The sequence below is a fragment of the Lepidochelys kempii genome, chromosome 1, assembly GCF_965140285.1.
Source record: "Lepidochelys kempii isolate rLepKem1 chromosome 1, rLepKem1.hap1, whole genome shotgun sequence".
Classification (NCBI taxonomy): domain Eukaryota; kingdom Metazoa; phylum Chordata; order Testudines; family Cheloniidae; genus Lepidochelys; species Lepidochelys kempii.
The window spans coordinates 224,926,888-224,945,212 of NC_136380.1; the positions used below are offsets into that span (position 1 = coordinate 224,926,888).

Here is an 18,325-nt window from a genome sequence, read left to right on the forward strand (position 1 = left end):
GATGGGTGCAGGAGGGGACTCTGGGCTGGGGCAGGGGGTTGGGATGCAGGAGGGGATATGAGGTGCAGACTCTGGCCGGGATGCGCTTACCACAGGCAGCTCCTGGCTGGCAGCGCAGCAGGGCTCAAGCAGGCTGCCTGCCTGCCATAGCCCCACACCGCTTCTGGAAGAGGCTTCAGCTGGCTGCTGTCGGCACATCTCTGCGTGCCCCTTGGGGTAAGGGAGGCAGCGGGTCTCCATACACTGCCCATGCCAGCAGGCCTGCAAGCACCACCCCCCGGTTTCTGGCCAATGGGAGCTGTGAGGATGGTGCTGGGGACAGGGGCAGCACACGGAGCCACCACCTCCTCCCACATGCCAGGGGCGCGCAGATACATGCCAGCAGCAGCTGGCCGCTTCCAGGACCGGCGTGCCGCCACGGCAGGCAGACTGGCTGCCTAAGCACCTTACTGTACCACGAGACTTTTAGCGGCCCGGACTAGGAGATCACAAGGGGGCAGAGGAGGATGGACAGAAATGTTTGATGGGCCAGATCCAGCCCATGGGCCATATTTTGTCCACCCCTGATCTAAACTGTCTAGCATTACTCTGAGTGCTTCCTATTGCTCAAAAGTCAGCAGCCTCCTTCTGTCCACTAAGGAACTGTGACCTGACATCAACATGTTACACTACACATAGAGTACATACTGATTTAATTGCTTATCTATTCTAAACAAGCTCAGGCATTTTTTAAACCCACAAGTCAAAGCTACTTTACATTTAGGTTTTAATCTCAAAGCAAATATCAAGAAGATTTTAATGTTGCTATAGGGTCCATTCACCCAAATAGCAAAAGGCACTTTACTATTTACTATGGCCCCAAACCTTAAGCTACATATCCTGAAAAATCTTCAACTGGTAGGAAACACAGAGCAGATCATCTTTAACAACACAGGTCTCTATGAAAACACATCCCAGTGCTTCACTACACACACTGACTGCTGAATGAACAAGAGTCCAATTTGAATGTCACATAACAGATTCCTCTTAAATACTGCATAGGATTGGCCTTATCTGCCTGGGAGAGCACCTCTCCCTCAGTGACCACAGCCTACCACAACAGCTAGGTATCACAGCAACAGAGAAATTGTTAGAGGGAGTCTTATGAGTGACCAAGACCAAATTTTCACAGGAGCTTGAACTAGACTATGTAACCCACTTACACTAGAGCTATGGATGACTGCAGGCCTCACCACTTAGAGACAAGCACAAAATTAATTTCACTAATTTTGCTTTTCCTCAAATTCCTCACATCTGTTCATACCCAAGCATAAAGAAAAACATCCTACAAATTAATCAAGCTATTTCACCTATAGCCTCAGAAGAGAGAGGCAAATATTATTGTAATTCCTGTTTGTAAATACTTAGAAGGTACATAGATTCTACAGTGATGGGGACTATATAAGTAAGCACCTACTAAGACCCTTCTTCCTGTACAGACTCCCACTGAACTCAGCTTTGTCATCAATTATTTTATGCAGTGTGGTACCCGGATTAAAAACAAGTAAGGTCACAAAAATTAATGGGACTCTGCACAGGTCCACGCCTATGGTCCCTTTTGCAGGATTGGGGCCTACAGGATTTACATACAGAAACACAGCCAACTCTGGGGTATAGGGCAGCAATCAAGCAGTACTACACTTGAATACTGGAACAAATCCTAATTAAATAGAAGCATCACAGGAACTAATGTCTATGCAAAGTTAACAAAATTTGGTTTTTAAGGTTCCACCAGTAAAAACTATATACCACTGTTCAATTGGCAGCTTGCAGGCCAGCTCCAGCCATGAGGGTCTTCTGTTTGGTCATCAGGAGGCAACAGACATCAGCTCTTCCTTCATGCCTCCTGGGAATCGGCAGCCAACCAGAGCTGCAGTAGAAAGTTCTCTACCCCTCCTGTCAGGAGCCTAGCCTATTCTCATGGGGGGGGGGGGGGGGAAGAAGGAGCAGTCCCTGTTCACAGGAGGAGGGAGGAGGAGGAGGGAGCAGAAAGAGCTCTCAGCTCAGGGCTCCTCCATTCCTTCTTCCCCGCCTCCCTTCCTGTGTGCAGGGATACCTCCTCTGCTCCCACTCCCTGTCACACCCAGCCAGGAAAGGAGGGTGAAGAACCCCTGTAGCTTCCCCCTGTAGCTTCCCCCCTCCCCCCGCTCAGCCTGGAAGGGGAAGGGGGACCTCGCTGCAGGCCCCTTCCCCCCACTCTCCAGCCTGGGAGAGGGGGGTGTAGAACTCCAGCAGCCACAGAAGTGAGGCTATGGGCCACAGCGGATGGGAGGCAAACTGAAAGGGACTGGACAGAGACCAGAGTGGATAAAAATCAATGATTTAAAAAAACACATCTGATTTTTTAATTTAAATTGAATTTTTTTGATAAAATTCTTTTTGAGGAAAAAAACGTATCTAAAGACAGTTTTAATCAAGATACATTATAGCTCAAAGATATCTCATCATGGAATAGGGATTATAAATTCTAATTCTATAGTATGAGACAATATATGCATGTAATGTTTAAGAAAAGTTTTGTAAATGAGTTCCAACAGTTCATGGATTAGGGACCCAATCTTATGGGGTGCCACAGGCTGTTTTATAGATTATTTAGGTTAATCTTTCTATCTACTTAATCTGCTCAGTCTAGAGGATACCATTGGAGATGATTCGTTTTGCATTTCTCAAACGATGGATTTGTGTCTCCAGAGGTAACATGCTTGTTAACAGCAAAAATGTTTTAAAATAAATCAATAATATAGAGAGGTGAGAAATAACAGACCTCGACTCTGTTGTCCCTCTGCAAATTTGTGTACACAGAGTCAATCCCTTGCCTCTCTCTAAAAGTGCAAAGTTTCAAAACGTTCAATGCATAGAAGATTATTGGGGACGGAATAGATCTGGACAAGGAGAAGAAGTCTAGAGATAAATGTGAGAAGCGAGGGACATATGCTTGTTTTGTTAAAATATTATATATTTGCTGCTGAAGAAAAAAACAGAATACTTAACATTGTTGTTTTAGTTAAATAAAGCAATTTAAATGTCTGTCTGGTGATGTTCTCCTCCTAATACAGCATGGCAAGAAAATCCTCCAAATACTAATGATTAACCTGTTGAATTGGAGATAGTTCACCTTCCAATGACTTCATAAATATCTGCTTTAATTATCTTTGGTAAATGAAATAACCTAACCACCATTCATTTTCTGATATAGCTGTAAAACTAGTGTGAAAAGTTTTCAAAATAAATCACTGTTTGAAAATGTATAGTGTGTACCTTCTAAAAATGAAATCTATCTCTATCTATCTATTTGAAAATATATGAAAATCTATCATCTATCTCTGAGTTATGAAGAATATGTATTAAGGGTATAACAACCAACAAGAATGCACTTTTTACGATGATTAAATCAAGACTTCCTGACTAGTGATTTAAATCATGATTTAAATCAAATCCACCCTGACAGAGACACTTCAGTTTACTTTCCCTCTATTTACTGACATGCCATGTATTTAAATATAGAAACTTTTCATTTGCATTTAAATATGTTGGAGCTAGGATATATTGATACACTTCAACTTACAGTGGTACACTTTTAATTAGACTCTTATGCAAAATCAATCAGTAATTGACATGCTTTCATTAGTTAACTTGATTGCATGCTGCACAATCTTTTCGGGTGGGGGGAGGGAGGGAGGGAGACGAGATCTAATGTCAAAAGTTCAGGCAATAAAAAAAGATTAGATGTCCATTCTTTTCTCATGAGTTTAACTTCTAATTTTAATTTCATAGTTTTAATATAATTAATACTAATAGCATGCTGTTATACAAGCATTACAGTGTATTCGTATAACTATTTGTTTACAGGATTTCAATGGAATATTTTGAGTTTAATAAATACAATCTGGCACACCACTTTTGAAAAGTTGCAACCTCTTCGGTGGCAGGATCACTGGACAGCTAACACCTGAACAGCCCTTTAGCCCACCAACATTTGGATACTGCCTTATCCACCCACCAGAAAATGTAACTGAATACCATTATTATACACTGGACACTGAATTGCAGCTGAACAGGAGATGCCATGGAGCACACATTTTCCAGACTTGATATTTAGACCACTATGCCTCTCCCTTTGATTACTTCCAGAGTTTCCTATTTTAAATCATATTTGTTGTCAAACATGAAGCATAAAATACATCTTAAGGTATTAAGTATCAGAGGGGTAGCCATATTAGTCTGAATCTGTAAAAGTGGCAAAGAGTCCTGTGGCACCTTATAGACATCTTAAGGTATTAGGTTTTAATCTTTTATCACTTATAAACACAACTGTAAACTAGGGAGTATTTTTGCTTAACTCCCAAATTTGAGCCTATATACATACATTCTATTTTATATATATATATATATATATATATATATATATATATATATATATATATATATATATATATATATACACATACACACACACACACATATATACACACGGGATGTAAATATCCGTTAAGAAAGTTAACCAGTTAAACAATATAAAATTATATTGTTTAACCAGTCAACCGTTAACTGAGGTCCCTCCAGACGGACAGCGCAGCCAAGGCTGGGGTGCTGCCAACCCGGCTGGTGCAGCAAGGCCAGGGCTGGGGTTCCCCTGGCTAGCCAGCTGGGATCCCTCGAGCTGGCTGGCAGGGCGCGGCCGGGGCTGGGATCCCTCTGGCCGGCTGGCACATAGTGCTGCTAGGGCTACTCTGGCCAGCGTCCCTCCAGGGTTAACGGTTACGGTCGGTTAATGGTAAGCCTAATGCTTACCAGTTAACCTTTTACATCCCTAATACACACAGAGTCAGGGCACTGAAAACATAATTTACCAAACAGAATGACTGAACTCTGTGGATGCAGCTATAACATGCCTACTCCCATGCTAATACAACTTTATCATCTCAGCTTTTATAAGGAAATTCCTTTTCCAGGCATAGTTGTTCATACCACAGATAAGGCTGGAAGCGAACCTCTAAAATCACCTACTTCAGCCCCTGCAACAAGTAGGGAAACATGAGTCAGTGGAACTTTTAGCAGATTACAGAGATCAAACTATGCTGGCCTTGAACCACATCAAACTGCACACCTAATATGATCAGGTACTATTACAGTGACTGTCCCACATTGACACAGCAGTCTCCAGCTGTACAATTCAGTGAGAACCCTCCCCAACACAAGATGGGAATCACTGAATTTAGCCACCAATGGTTCTGACTAACCTGCAATGTGAAGAGTTGTCGCTAAGGGCGTCGAAGCCCTTTAAGAGCGTTTTGACAATAAAACCTAAGTCAGGTGCGCAAATTCAGTAATACAAGTAATGTCTGAAAATACTTGTTCAGTCTCTGTTCCCATTCAATTTTTATCCTTTTCAGACGAAATTGCTGGTGCTTGACACTTCCCAGGATTAGATCCTAGAGATAATCTCCTATGGATAGCACTTCCCCTTCCATTTAGAATTGTTAAACATCCCCACTGCAAGTACTGGAATGTTTACATAGAAAGTATTACCAGGAAAGTGTATTTTAATCTGAAGGTAGGAGTGGTAGAGAAGTCACCATATATTTGCTTTCCTCCTCCACAAGCAGAAATTCCTTCCAGGAAAATTCTGGATACATTTAACTTCAGCTAAGATCTTCTTATTTATGGGGTACTAAAATTCAGTTTGTTTAGTGAATATGGCCAGTAGCCCTTTCAAAGAAACCAAATTAATGTGTATGTTGTTTATCATGTGACAATCTTGACACCTCACAAAATACACTTAAAGCTCAAAATTTTAAATATACCACAAATCTCAAAGATCTTCAAGCCTTTGTGAGTTAATTCTGTGGCAGGACAGAAGAAAAGATTTTCCAGGAAAAAAAAATAATTCCAGCAACACCATTTTGCGTTAAATGCGTCAAGGACCAAAACCCTCATGGCCCTCTAAACTACAGTCCTGATCCCATAAGCAGCTTCACACAGGCAGACCCTTGCACCCACACAGAACCCTGCTGATTTCAATGACAGTGCACCCATGCGGAGTAGCTTGCAAAATCAAGGTCTAACAGGGCAAAATAGTATATAATATTAAAAGCTTAACATGAAACCCTTAGTGAAACAACATATTTACCAACTTCTAAAATAACTTAGCTGTAGTTGTGGCCCTAAGTCTACACTACGAGGGTATGTTGAATTTAGCAGCGTTAAGTCGAATTAACCCTGCACGCGTCCACACAACGAAGCCATTTTTTCGACAAAGGGCTCTTAAAATCGATTTCTGTACTCCTCCTCGATGAGGGGATTAGCATTGAAATCGACATCGCCGTTTCGAATTAGGGTTACCGTGGATGCAATTCGATAGCTCCCGGTGGCCAATACTATCCCACAGTGCACCATTGTGACCACTCTGGAAGCACTCTGAACTTGGATGCACCGGCCAGGTGTACAAGAAAAGCCCCAGGAACTTTTGAATCTCATTTCCTGTTTGGCCAGGCGAGCTCATCAGTACAGGTGACCATGCAGCCCCAGAATCGAAAATGAGCTCCAACATGGACCGAACGGGAGGTACTGGATCTGATCGCTGTATGGGGAGACAAATCCATGCTATCAGAACTACATTCCAAAGGACGAAATGCCAAAACATTTCAAAAAATCTCCGAAGCCGTGAGGGACCGAGGCTACAGCAGGGACGCAACACAATGCCGTGTGAAACTTCAGGAGCTCAGACAAGCGTACCAGAAAACCAAAGAATCAAACGGACCCTCTGGGACAGAGCCCCAGACATACCACTTCTATGCCGAGCTGCATGCAATTCTGGGGCGGCCGCCACCACAACCCCACCCTTGTCCGTGGACTCCGATGATGGGGTACTCCCCGCCAGGCCTGAGGATTTTGCCAACGGGGAAGATGAGGACGACGACAACGACCTTGAGGAGAGCACACAGCACACCGTTCTCCCCAACAGCCAGGATCTTTTTATCACCCTGACTGAAATACCCTCCCAACCCAACCAAGCCGGAGAAGGGACCTCTGGTGAGTGTACCTTTTTAAATATAATACATGTTTTAAAAGCATTTTTTAATTATTAATTTGCCCTGAGGACTTGGGATGCATTCGTGGCCAGTACAGCTACTGAAAAAGACTGTTAACGTGTCTGGGGATGGAGCAGAAATCCTCCAGGGACATCTCCATGAAGCTCTCCTGGAGGTACTCTAAAAGCCTTTGCAGAAGGTTTCTGGGGAGAGCAGCCCTTCTCCGTCCTCCATGGTAGGACACTTTACCAAGCCATGCTAGTAGCAAGTAGTCTGGTATCATTGCATGACAAAACCTGGCAGCGTATGGTCCCGGTGTTTGCTGGCATTCAAGCAACATCCATTCTTTATCTCTCTGTGTTATCCTCAGGAGAGTGATATCGTTCACGGTAACCTGGTTGAAATATGGGAATTTAATCAAGGGGACCTGTTAGAGGTGGCCATTCCTGCTGGGCTGTTTGCCTGTGGCTGAAAAGAAATCCTCCTTGCAGTTAGCCAAGCTGTGGGGGGCAGGAGGGGGGAGGAGGGCGCCACTGGCGCGGAGCTGTTTGCGTTTGGCTAGCAGGGATCTTCCCTGATACCAGCCAGGCGGTGGGAGGAAGGGAAAAGTGATCATCCCAGAGAATTGGATAGGGGGAGGGGGTTAGTTTGGTTTCTGCTGCTGCACGTTAATATGAAAACCGCAGCACTAAATGGCCAATTCAATGGGCTTTGCTTGGTATAGGAAAGGAGGGGGCTGCTGTTATGAAGGTTGCAGAAGCCGAAAGACTATGGCTTACCATGGCCGCCTGCAAGCCGAATCCTGTTGCCCGGCACTCCGTGTGTGATCTCTGACATCAAAGACGCAGGCACTCAATACAAGATGCAAAATGCGACCTTGTACCAAAACCACATGTGCTATGTAATGTGAATAGTGTTGTTCACCGTGAAAGAGTATAGCCATTGTTCTGTCAAAATGTCTTTTTAAATACTTCACTCCATTTTTTTCCTCCCGCAGCTGCAAATGTTTCAAGCCTCCCTCCTCCGTCCCAAAGGCTATCTCAGATAAGGTGGCAAAAAAAAAAAAAAAAAACCCACACATGCGATGAAATGTTCTCTTGACCTCATGCAGTCATCCGGCACTGACAGAGCTCAGCAGAATGTGTGGAGGGACACAGTAGCACAGTACAGGAAAGTGGCCAATGAACGTGAGGACAGGAGGGACAACTGAGATGAGAGGTGGCGGCAGGAAGATCAGAGGCAGCAGGATACAAGGCTGGGGCTACCGCGGGATCAAATGGACATGCTCCGGCGTCTGGTGGAGGTTCAGGAACGGCAGCAGGATCACAGACTGCCGCTGCAGCCCGTTTAACCACCCTCCCTCCTCCCCAATTTCCATAGCCTCCTCGCCCAGATGCCCAAGAACGTGGGGAGGGAGGAGGCAGCGGCTCCAGGCACCCAACCACTCCACCCCAGTGGACAGCCCAAGCAATAGAAGGCTGTCATTCAACACGTTTTGAAGTGGCCTTTTCCTTCCCTCCTACCTCCTCCCACAACTCACAAGGTAGGCCGGGTGGGGTATCTCCCTTTTTTTTTTTTTTTTTTTTTAATATAATCAGTTAATAGAGAATACCTGGTTTTTAAACGATAGTGACTTTATTTCCTTTGCAAGTAAGCTGTGATCGAAGGGGGGAGGGCAGGTGGGTGGCTTACAGGGAATTTAGAGGCAATCAAGGGGGTGGGTTTTCATCAAGGAGAAACAGACAGAAGTGTCACATGGTACCCTGGCCAGTCATGAAACTGGTTTTCAAAGCTTCTCTGGTGCGCACCGCTTCCTGCTGTGCTCTTCTAATCACCCTGGTGTCTGGCTGCGCGTATTCAGTGGCCAGGCGATTTGCCTCAACCTCCCACCCCGCCATAAACATCTCCCCCTTACTCTCACAGAGATTGTAGAGCACATAGCAAGCAGCAATAACAATGGGAATATTGGTTTCACTGAGGTCTGAGCGAGTCAGTAAACTACACCAGCGACCCTTTAAACGTCCAAATGCACACTCTACCACCATTCTGTACTTGCTCAGCCTACAGTTGAACAGCTCCTTACTACTATCCAGGGTGCCTGTGTACGGCTTCATGAGCCATGGTATTAAGGGGTAGGCTGGGTCCCCAAGGATAACTATAGGCATTTCAACATCCACAACAGTTATTTTCTGGTCTGGGAAGTAAATCCCTTCCTGAAGCCATTTAAACAGACCAGAGTTCCTGAAGACGCGAGCACCATGCACCTTTTCCGGCCATTCCATGTTTATGTTGGTGAATGTCCCTTGTGATCCACAAGTGCTTGCAGCACCATTGAAAAGTACCCCTTGTGGTTTATGTACTAGCTGCCCTGGTGGTCTGTAGAACTGATCAATGAAATTGTTTTTAATTGTTCACTTTATTAATATAACTTCATAAGCAAAGTTTTATGAATGAAACAACATTCATTCATAAAACCAGTTACACAAATAACTGGCTAATTGAGTTTCACTTTCAATCCAATTGCTGCTTAAATTGCTGAAACTTACACTGTTTCAACATTGTAACTTCTGCTCACTGTTTGTCATTATACTTCTCTATTGTAACTTCTGTTCACTGTTTGCTATTCCTTACACTTGTCCATATTGTAACTCAAACTCCATTTTAAAATGCCCACTTCGTGTTGTAAAAGCTTGCTGCAACCTTCATTTTTGCAAAACCCTGCTGTAATCTTATTAGTTTAGATGTGTGAATGAGGTATGTATGGATGATGGAATCAACCTCCAGCCCCAGCCTGTCCTGATGAAATAAAGCGTAAACACCCAATGGCTGAAGATGCAGACAACAGCCCTGACAAAGTAAGAGGAGTCCACCCTCAAAAGAAAAGAACAAAAGTACAATTGAAGAAACATCAAAGCCAGGTCCTAGGCTGAAAGTCATGTCTGCAATAGACGGGTGATCAATCACACTGGACCCAGAGGCAGCGTGACACAGCAAGACCTATAGACTCTGGATTCAAAAAGCCTACAAAAAGGATGGGTGAGATGGAAGACTTTGAAGGGTAACATTCTGCTGCCAACATGGAAAGGCATCAGTGCATACCCAACAGAAACCCAGCTCTTCCTTGTGCCCCACTTTCCTGGACAGTTAGTCGCCACAAGCTACGAACCCAAGCCACAAACTCAAGCTACATTCAGGACTGGTAACTATACAGCAGCTGCAGAACCTGTGTGTGTATGAACTAACCTGTGAATGAATGTGAAACTGAATGAAATGTTACAGCTATAACTGACTGCCTACTATGATTCTTTTTGTATTCACAATAAATGTGACATTTTGTCTTATCGCCTTTAATAAGATCCTGCTGGTTTTTATTTTATTGGTGTAACGGGTCCAGTCCCAAGATAGGGATATGCGTTCCATCTATAGCCCCACCAGTTAGGGAATCCCATTGCAGCAAAGCCATCTACTATGACCTGCACATTTCCTAGAGTCACAACCTTTGATAGCAGCAGCTCAATGATTGCATTGGCTACTTGCAACACAGCAACTCCCACAGCAGATTTGCCCACTCCAAATTGATTACTGACTGACCGGTAGCTGTCCGGTGTTGCAAGCTTCCACAGGGCTATCACCACTTGCTTCTCAACTGTGAGGGCCGCTCTCATCTTGGTATTCTTGCGCTTCAGGGCAGGGGAAAGCAAGTCACAAGGTTCCGTGAAAGTGCCATTACGCACGCGAAAATTTCGGAGCCACTGGGAACCATCCCAAACCTGCAACAGTATGCGGTCCCACCAGTCTGTGGTTGTTTCCCAGGCCCACAATTGGCATTCCATGGCATGAGCCTACCCCATTAACACCATGATCTCCAAATTGCCGGGGACTGCGGTTTTAGAGAAATCTGTGTCCATGTCCTCAGCACTCGAGTCACTGCATTACCATCGCCTCCTTGCCTGGTTTTTCAGGTTCTGGTTCTGCATAAACTGCACCATAATGTGTGAGGTGTTCACAATGATCATAACTGCTGCGGTGAGCTGAAAGGGCTCCACGCTTGCCGTGCTATGGCGTCTGCTCGGGGAATCTAGGGAAAAGGGCTTGTAATGATTGTCTGACGTTGCTTTCATGGAGGGAAGGTTGACTGATGACATTTACCCATAACCACCAGTGACAAATTTTTGGCCCCATCAGGCATTGGGAGCTCAGCCCAGAATTCCAGTGGGCAGCAGGGACTGCGGGAACTGTGGGATATCTACCAACAGTGCACCACTTGGAATGTCAACGCTTGCCACAGTACTGTGGACACACACTACCAAGTTAATGTGCTTAGTGTGGACGCATGCACTCGACTTTATACAATCTGTTCCCAAAAATTGAATTCTGTAAAATCGGAGTAATTTCGTAGTGTAGACATACTTAGAGTCCCTGAATGCCCACTGGCTCAGGGCCTACCATACTGTAACTCACAAGGCCTGACACACTCATTTCCCCTAACGTGCTGTTGTTATATGAGTCTAAAAGGCACATTGTAAGGAATTCATATGTAAACCAGTGACACACTGGTTCTGAAAACCATCACTTGATGTATGTACTGGTTATGTATAATTGTCAAGTGATTAAAAAAATTAATCATGATTAAGCGCACAGTTAAACAGTAATACCATTTATTTAAATATTTTTGATTTTTTTTTGATGTTTGTAATTTTTATTACAAACAATACAAAATTTACAGTGCTCGCTTTATATTTATATTTTGATATACACATATTTGCACTGAAAAAAACCAAAAGAAATAGTATTTTTCCAATTCCCCCATTACTAGTACTGTAGTGCAACCTCTTTATCATGAAAGTTGAACTTACAAATGTAGAATTATGTATAAAAAAAACTACATTCAAAAACAAAACAGTGTAAAACTTGATAGCCTACAAGTCCACTCAGTCCTATTTCTTATTCAGCCAATCGCTCAGACAATCAAGTTTGTTTATATTTGCAGGAGATAATGCTGTCCGCTTCTTGTTTACAATGTCACCTGTCGTAGCCAACATCGCACAATATTTACATGCCAGATGCACCAAAAATTCATGTCTCTTCATGCTTCAATCACCATTCCAGAGAACATGAGTCCATGCTGATGATGGATTCTGCTCGATAACTATTTCATCATCTGAGTCAGATGACACCAGCAGAAGATGGACTTTCTTTTTTGGTGGTTCGGGTTCTGTAGTTTCTGCTTTGGAGTGTTGATCTTTTAAGACATCTGAAAGCATGCTCCACACCTCGTCCCTCTCAGATTTTGGAAGGCACTACAGATTCTTAAACCTTGGGTTGAGTGCTGTATCTATCCTTAGAAATCTCACATTGGTACCTTCTTTGCATTTTGTCAGATCTGCTGTGAAAGTATTCTTAAAATGGAACAACATGCACTGGGTCATCATCTGACACTGCTGTAACATGAAATATATGGAGGAATGCAGGTAAAACAGAGCAGGAGGCATACAATTGTCACCCAAGGAGTTCAGTCATGAATTTAATTAACGCATTTTTTTTTAAACGAGCGTCATTTGCATGGAAGCAAGTCTTCTGGAATGGTGCCGAAGCATGAAGGGGGCATACGAATGTTTAGCATATCTGGCATGTAAATACCTTGCAATGCTGGCTTCGGAAGTGCCATGTACATTTTCAGGTGACATTGTAAACAAGAAGCGGGCAGCATTATCTCCCGTAAATGTAAACAAACTTGTTTGTCTTAGCGATTGGCTGAAAAAGAAGTAGGACTGAGTGGACTTGTAGGCTATCAAGTTTTACACTGTTTTGTTTTTGAGTGCAGTTATGCAACAACAACAAAATCTACATTTGTAAGTTGCACTTTCATGATAAAGAGATTGCACTACAGTACTTGTATGAAGTGAATTGAAAAATACTACCTCTTTTGTTTATCATTTTTACAGTGCAAATATTTGCAATAAAAATAATAATATAAAGCGAACACTATACACTTCGTATTCTGTGTTGTAATTGAAGTCAATATATTTGAAAACATAGAAAAATATCCAAAAACATTTAATAAATTTCAACTGGAATTCTATTGTTTAACAGTGCAATTAAAACTGCGATTAGTCACAAATAATTTTAGTAATCGCGATTAATTTTCTTAGTTAATCGCATGCGTTAACTGCAATTAATCGACAGCCCTAACAAACAATTATGTGTATGTGCTGGAAATATGTTCTTAAAACGCAGGCTGGAGGCAGTGCATAAATCCAATCTGTCCTGGACAAAGGAATGTGGATTCATCTGTGTAACCAGCTTCATTACAAGGAGGGGACAGCGAAAGCACATTCACATACAAAGTGAACAAAGCATTCAAATCAACAAGCAGCATCTTAGCAAGTACAAGGGTGCCCAGAATTTGCACCCAGGAATCTTGAGGCAGACACAATGGTCTTTGGATACTATAAGAGGAGCAAAAAGACATTTTAGTTATCCATCACTCAGGGGACACTGGGTACAGCAACCTCTGAATCTGTGAAACCTGGACCCCCAGCCTAGATGGCTAGAGATATTGGTGACTTGATGTAAGAAAGAAAATTGCTGAGGCAAAGATCGTAACCTGCTACAATTAAATTTAAGTAATGAGAAAGCGTTTTGTTTGGTTTATAACTACTGTATACTTGTCTCTCTTTCTTGTGCTTAATATCACTTCAATCTCTGTTCTTTGTTAATAAATTTATTCTTATTTTATTAAAAACCACCTTCATGCTGGGCATTAAAGTAACGTGTGACTCTTCAGCTAGCTCTGTCTCTCTGGGGGCAGCAAATTTAGTAATTTTTGTGTGTTCAGTGAGAGGGACTAGACACTCCAGAGATACAGCTCTGGGAGAATTTGGGTTCACTGTATGTTACCTGCAAGTCAAGGTTTAGACTGGCAGGAGTTTGGTGGTGAAGCAGACAGAATGGTCTGGCAGTGAACACACAGTCTAATCCCCAGCAAAGCTCTCACCTGGTAACACAGTGGCTTACAGTTCTGGCTGTCCTGATCAGAACATCACAGTTGTATCTTATAATATACATATGTGTTTTTAAAAGAAGTGATGCTATGCTGTTTTCTGATGCAATTAAGACAGATTAGCACAGGTAGTAATAAGAAAAGAAAAGAACTGGATGGTCCCAGAATTCATAATGGGATATGTGCCTTTCATTTCTACATTACTGGCTTTAACCCAACCCAGGTCAGAGTTTAGCAAGTGCCGGACAAAACTTTTTGGTAGCCTAACAGCAAGTTAGAGTAGTTAGAGAACAAGTGTCTATGGCTCAAAACTATCACAGCCAGCACGCAAACGAATCAAAACACCAATATTCTGCTGGCCATCTCAGATGAAAAACTAAAGTCTGAATGGGAACAGACACTAAATTAGTCTCTCATCCTAGCAATTGCTCTCTAACTCAGGTCTGAGGCACAGTGGCACTAGCAAGTGAAGGACAAATTTGTGCCACTGTTTCTGCGATATTTAGGGTGACCAGACATCAAGTGTGAAAAATCAGGACAGGAGAGTAATAGGAGCCTATATAAGAAAAAGCTCCAAGCACCAGGACTGTCTCCATAAAATCGGGGCATCTGGTCACCCTAGCGATATTTGCTGTGTGTAACTGAAAGATCTCACTCTCCAGAGTCATCATCATGTTTTTATGAGCGTACCACACAGAAAGGGAAGGGAATAACAATTCTCCCTACTTTTTAACACCTCTACCTTCTTTAATTTGCTACTACAGTACCTTGCCTTTATTATAATTGAATTGTTTACATTGAAAAGACAGATCATCACAGGAACCCAGGATTAACCATACCCCATCAGGCCACTGGTCTGGTACTAGTGGCCCATATCCAAAGCGTTTACAGGTAGACTAGAAAGCAAGAATTGTGCAGTGCAGCGCATGGTGGGTAGCGGTGGAGAAAGGGGGAGGCCTTCCTCACACCTACAGTGAGGGTGAGCACGCCAAGCAGGAGAGATCGGCCCCCTTTTCCCAATATTCACGGCTACAAATGCCCGCTGAAAATGGCTAGAGACCAGTGTAAAAACAACAAACCAGCTTCATCCCACCACCCGCAGCCCCCCGCGTGATGCTGCGTCACCCCGCCCGCCTTGTTCCTCCTCGGGCCCGAAGGGGGGGGGGGGAGGGTCACAGATTCAGGGCCTAGTTGCGGGGGGTGGGGGCACTTCACTGTCACACCGACGCTTGGCCAAACCCACTGAACGGCCACGCGCACCGAAGCACGAGGCGGGGCCGCTGCCGGGCCCCAGCGGCCGCCCCAGGCTGGCGGGAGGGGGCGGGCTGCGGGCCGGGAGAAGGGGTGGGGGGGGGGGTCCCCAGGCTCACACCGCCCCGCGTCAGCCGCGCCCGGCCCACCTTGCTGTCATCCATGGGAGCCGCCAGGCCCGGCCCCGGAGCAGCCGCCCGCCCGCGGCCCAGGCAGCCGCCGCACGAACAGCCGAGGGCCCGCGCCAGCAGAGTCCGCCCCGGGCTGGCCGGTCACAGCGGCGCCAGGGCAGCCGACACAGCCCCTCGCCCCGCCCAGGAACAGGCCCCGACCCGCTCCATCGCGCGCCGCGCGCCTGCTGGCTTTCTGTCCCGCCCCGCTCCGCCCCTCAGCGGCGGGCGGGCGGGGTGAGGGCTGGGCGGGTGCATCCTGGGAAGTGGAGTTCTGTTTTCCTCCGGCAGCCTCCGCAGTCTGGGCAGGCCGCTCGGCCGGAGGACTGCAGCTCCCGTGGGGCCAGGCGCCGGGCGGGACCTGCGTGGCGCGGCGCACCCTGGTCGTGGTAGTTTTGTACCGTAGGGGAGCTGATAAGTTAGGAGGAGGAGCCGCCAAAATGAAAACTACGTTTCCCAGAAGGCAGCGAAGGGGACCGGCCCGTACAGGGCTTGCCGGTCTAAATCGGGCAAATATCAGATCGCTGTGTGTCTGCGGCAGCTATCTTGGTGAAGAGAGGGGGAGCCTCCAGCAGGAATGGCTGCAGAGCACCGCTGAGCTAATGGGTGGCATCTCCTGGCGCCACCTCCCTGCACTACAAAGCACCTGGGAATTAAACATTCAATCCAAGTGAAGCTGTGACACTGCAAACCACATCCCTTCCTCTCCAGCAATCGCCCCTCCACATACACACACACACACACAGCTGCTCCCGGGGCCTCACTGACACTAACCTCCTGGCCAGGGCAGAGCAAACATCCCGAGAGAAAACCGAAAACCACTTGCCATGCTAGAGCAACACCAGTCACGCCGACGTATGTCTGCTTGGGCAGAACAAAACAACAGGCAACTATAGTGCCATACACAGAACTATTACGCTATGAGACTGGCAGTGTGCAATGAAATGTAAATGTAATAATACAGCAATAATAATAATAATGGGTGATTTAAATAATTTAAACTAATCACAATTCACATCAGGATAAAGTGTAGAGAAATATTTCTATTTTCACTGAATGTATGGATTATGTATTAGTACATAAACAACATTATTACCTATAACTGGTGTCATAGAGGCTTGGAATAAATATCATGACTGGAGTATTGATATAGAGGGGTATAGCTTGTTCACAAAGCACAGGCAAGGGGGAAAAGGGGGGAGGTGTTTCCTTATGCATCAAGAATATATACACTTTTTCTAGAGTCCAGAGGCAGGTGAGAGGCAGACCAGTTGAAAGTCTTTGGGTAAACATAAAATGAGAAAAATTAGGAGCGATGTCATGGTAGAGGTCTATGATACACCACCAAATCAGGAAGAGGAGGTGGATGAGGCATTTCTAAAACAAATAACAGAAATATCCAAAACACAAGACCTGGTAATCATGGGGAACTTTAATTCCCCATACATCTGTTGGAAAAGTAATATAGCAAAACACAAAATTTCCAATAAATTCTTGAAAGGTATTGGGGACAATCTTGTTTCAGAAAGTGCAGGAAGTAACCAGAGTCACAGCCATTTAGACTTTATTCTGACCAGCTGGGAGGAATTGACTGACTCTGAAGGTGGATGGCAATTTGCATGAAATTTCATGATTCTAGGGAAAGAAAGAAGTGAGAGCAGAAGAATAAGTACAATGGACTTCAAAAAAGCAGACTTTAACAAATTCAGAAAACTGATAGGTAAGGTCCCATGGGAAGAAAATCTAAAAGATAAAGGAGTACAGGAGAGTTTATAGAATTGTCGGATGACACCAAGCTGGGAGGGGTTGTAAGCACTTTGGAAGACAGAATTAGAATTCAAAATAACCTTGACAAATCAGAGAATTGAAATCAACCAGATGAAATTCAATAAAGCCAAGTGCAAAGTACTACAACAAGTACAAAATGGGAACTACAAAATGGGAAATGACGTCTGAAAAGGATCTGGAATTTATAGTGGTCACAAATTGAACATGAGACAATAGTGTCATGTAGTTGCAAAAAAGGCTAACATCATTTGTGATGTGTTAACAGGAGTGTTGTATGTAAGACAGAGGAGGTAATTGTCCTGCTCTACTCAGCAATGGTGAGGTCCTCAGCTGATGCACCACACTTCATTAGAGATATGAACAAATTTGAGAGAGTCCAGAGGAGAGTGACAGAAAGTTTAGAAAACCTGAGCTACGAGACAAGGTTAAAAAAACTGGGCATATTTAGTCTTGAGAAGAGAACACCGAGGGCTCGTATACACTGAAAACTTACATCAACATAGGTCTCACGGGGGTGTGAAAAATTCACCCCACTGAGAAATGTAGCTATGCCGACCTAACCCCCGGTGGAGACAGAGCTAGATCAATATAAGAACTTTTCTGTCAACCTAGCTACCACCTTTTGGGGAGGTGGATTAACTACAGCAAAAACAGAAAGTGTCTACACTGAAGCACTACAGTGGCGCAGCTGTACTGCTATAGCATTTTAACTGTGGGTATACCTTGATTGGGGACCCAATAATGGTCTTCAAATATGTTAAGGGTTGTTATAAAGAGGATGGTGACCAGCTATTCTCAATGTCCACTGAAGATAGGACAAGAAGTAATGGGCTTAATCTGCGGCAAGGGAGATTAGGTTAGATATTGGGGAAAACTAGAGATAGCCAGATAGTGATGCCCAGGTTAGGTTTCTGTCCCTTTCTTCAGGGCTGTGTTTATTGTCTTCACAACCAAAGAAAGAAAAGAGTGCAAAAAGCAACACAAACAACAGCCTGGTTAGGAGTTCAGACTGGGGCCATCTGACTTCCATTAGTTACCAGGTA

General features: G+C 44.4%; 1 protein-coding gene across 1 annotated transcript in view; it reads right to left on the reverse strand.

The window, feature by feature from the left end:
* CREBL2 (cAMP responsive element binding protein like 2) overlaps positions 1–15,701 on the reverse strand; it is a 37,159-nt gene extending 21,458 nt beyond the window's left edge. The window contains exon 1 of the mRNA XM_073315520.2: positions 15,474–15,701. Coding sequence (XP_073171621.1) covers positions 15,474–15,488 — 15 coding nt within the window. The 5' untranslated portion in view covers positions 15,489–15,701. The remainder of the gene's footprint in view (positions 1–15,473) is intronic.
* Positions 15,702–18,325: the final 2,624 nt, after the last annotated feature.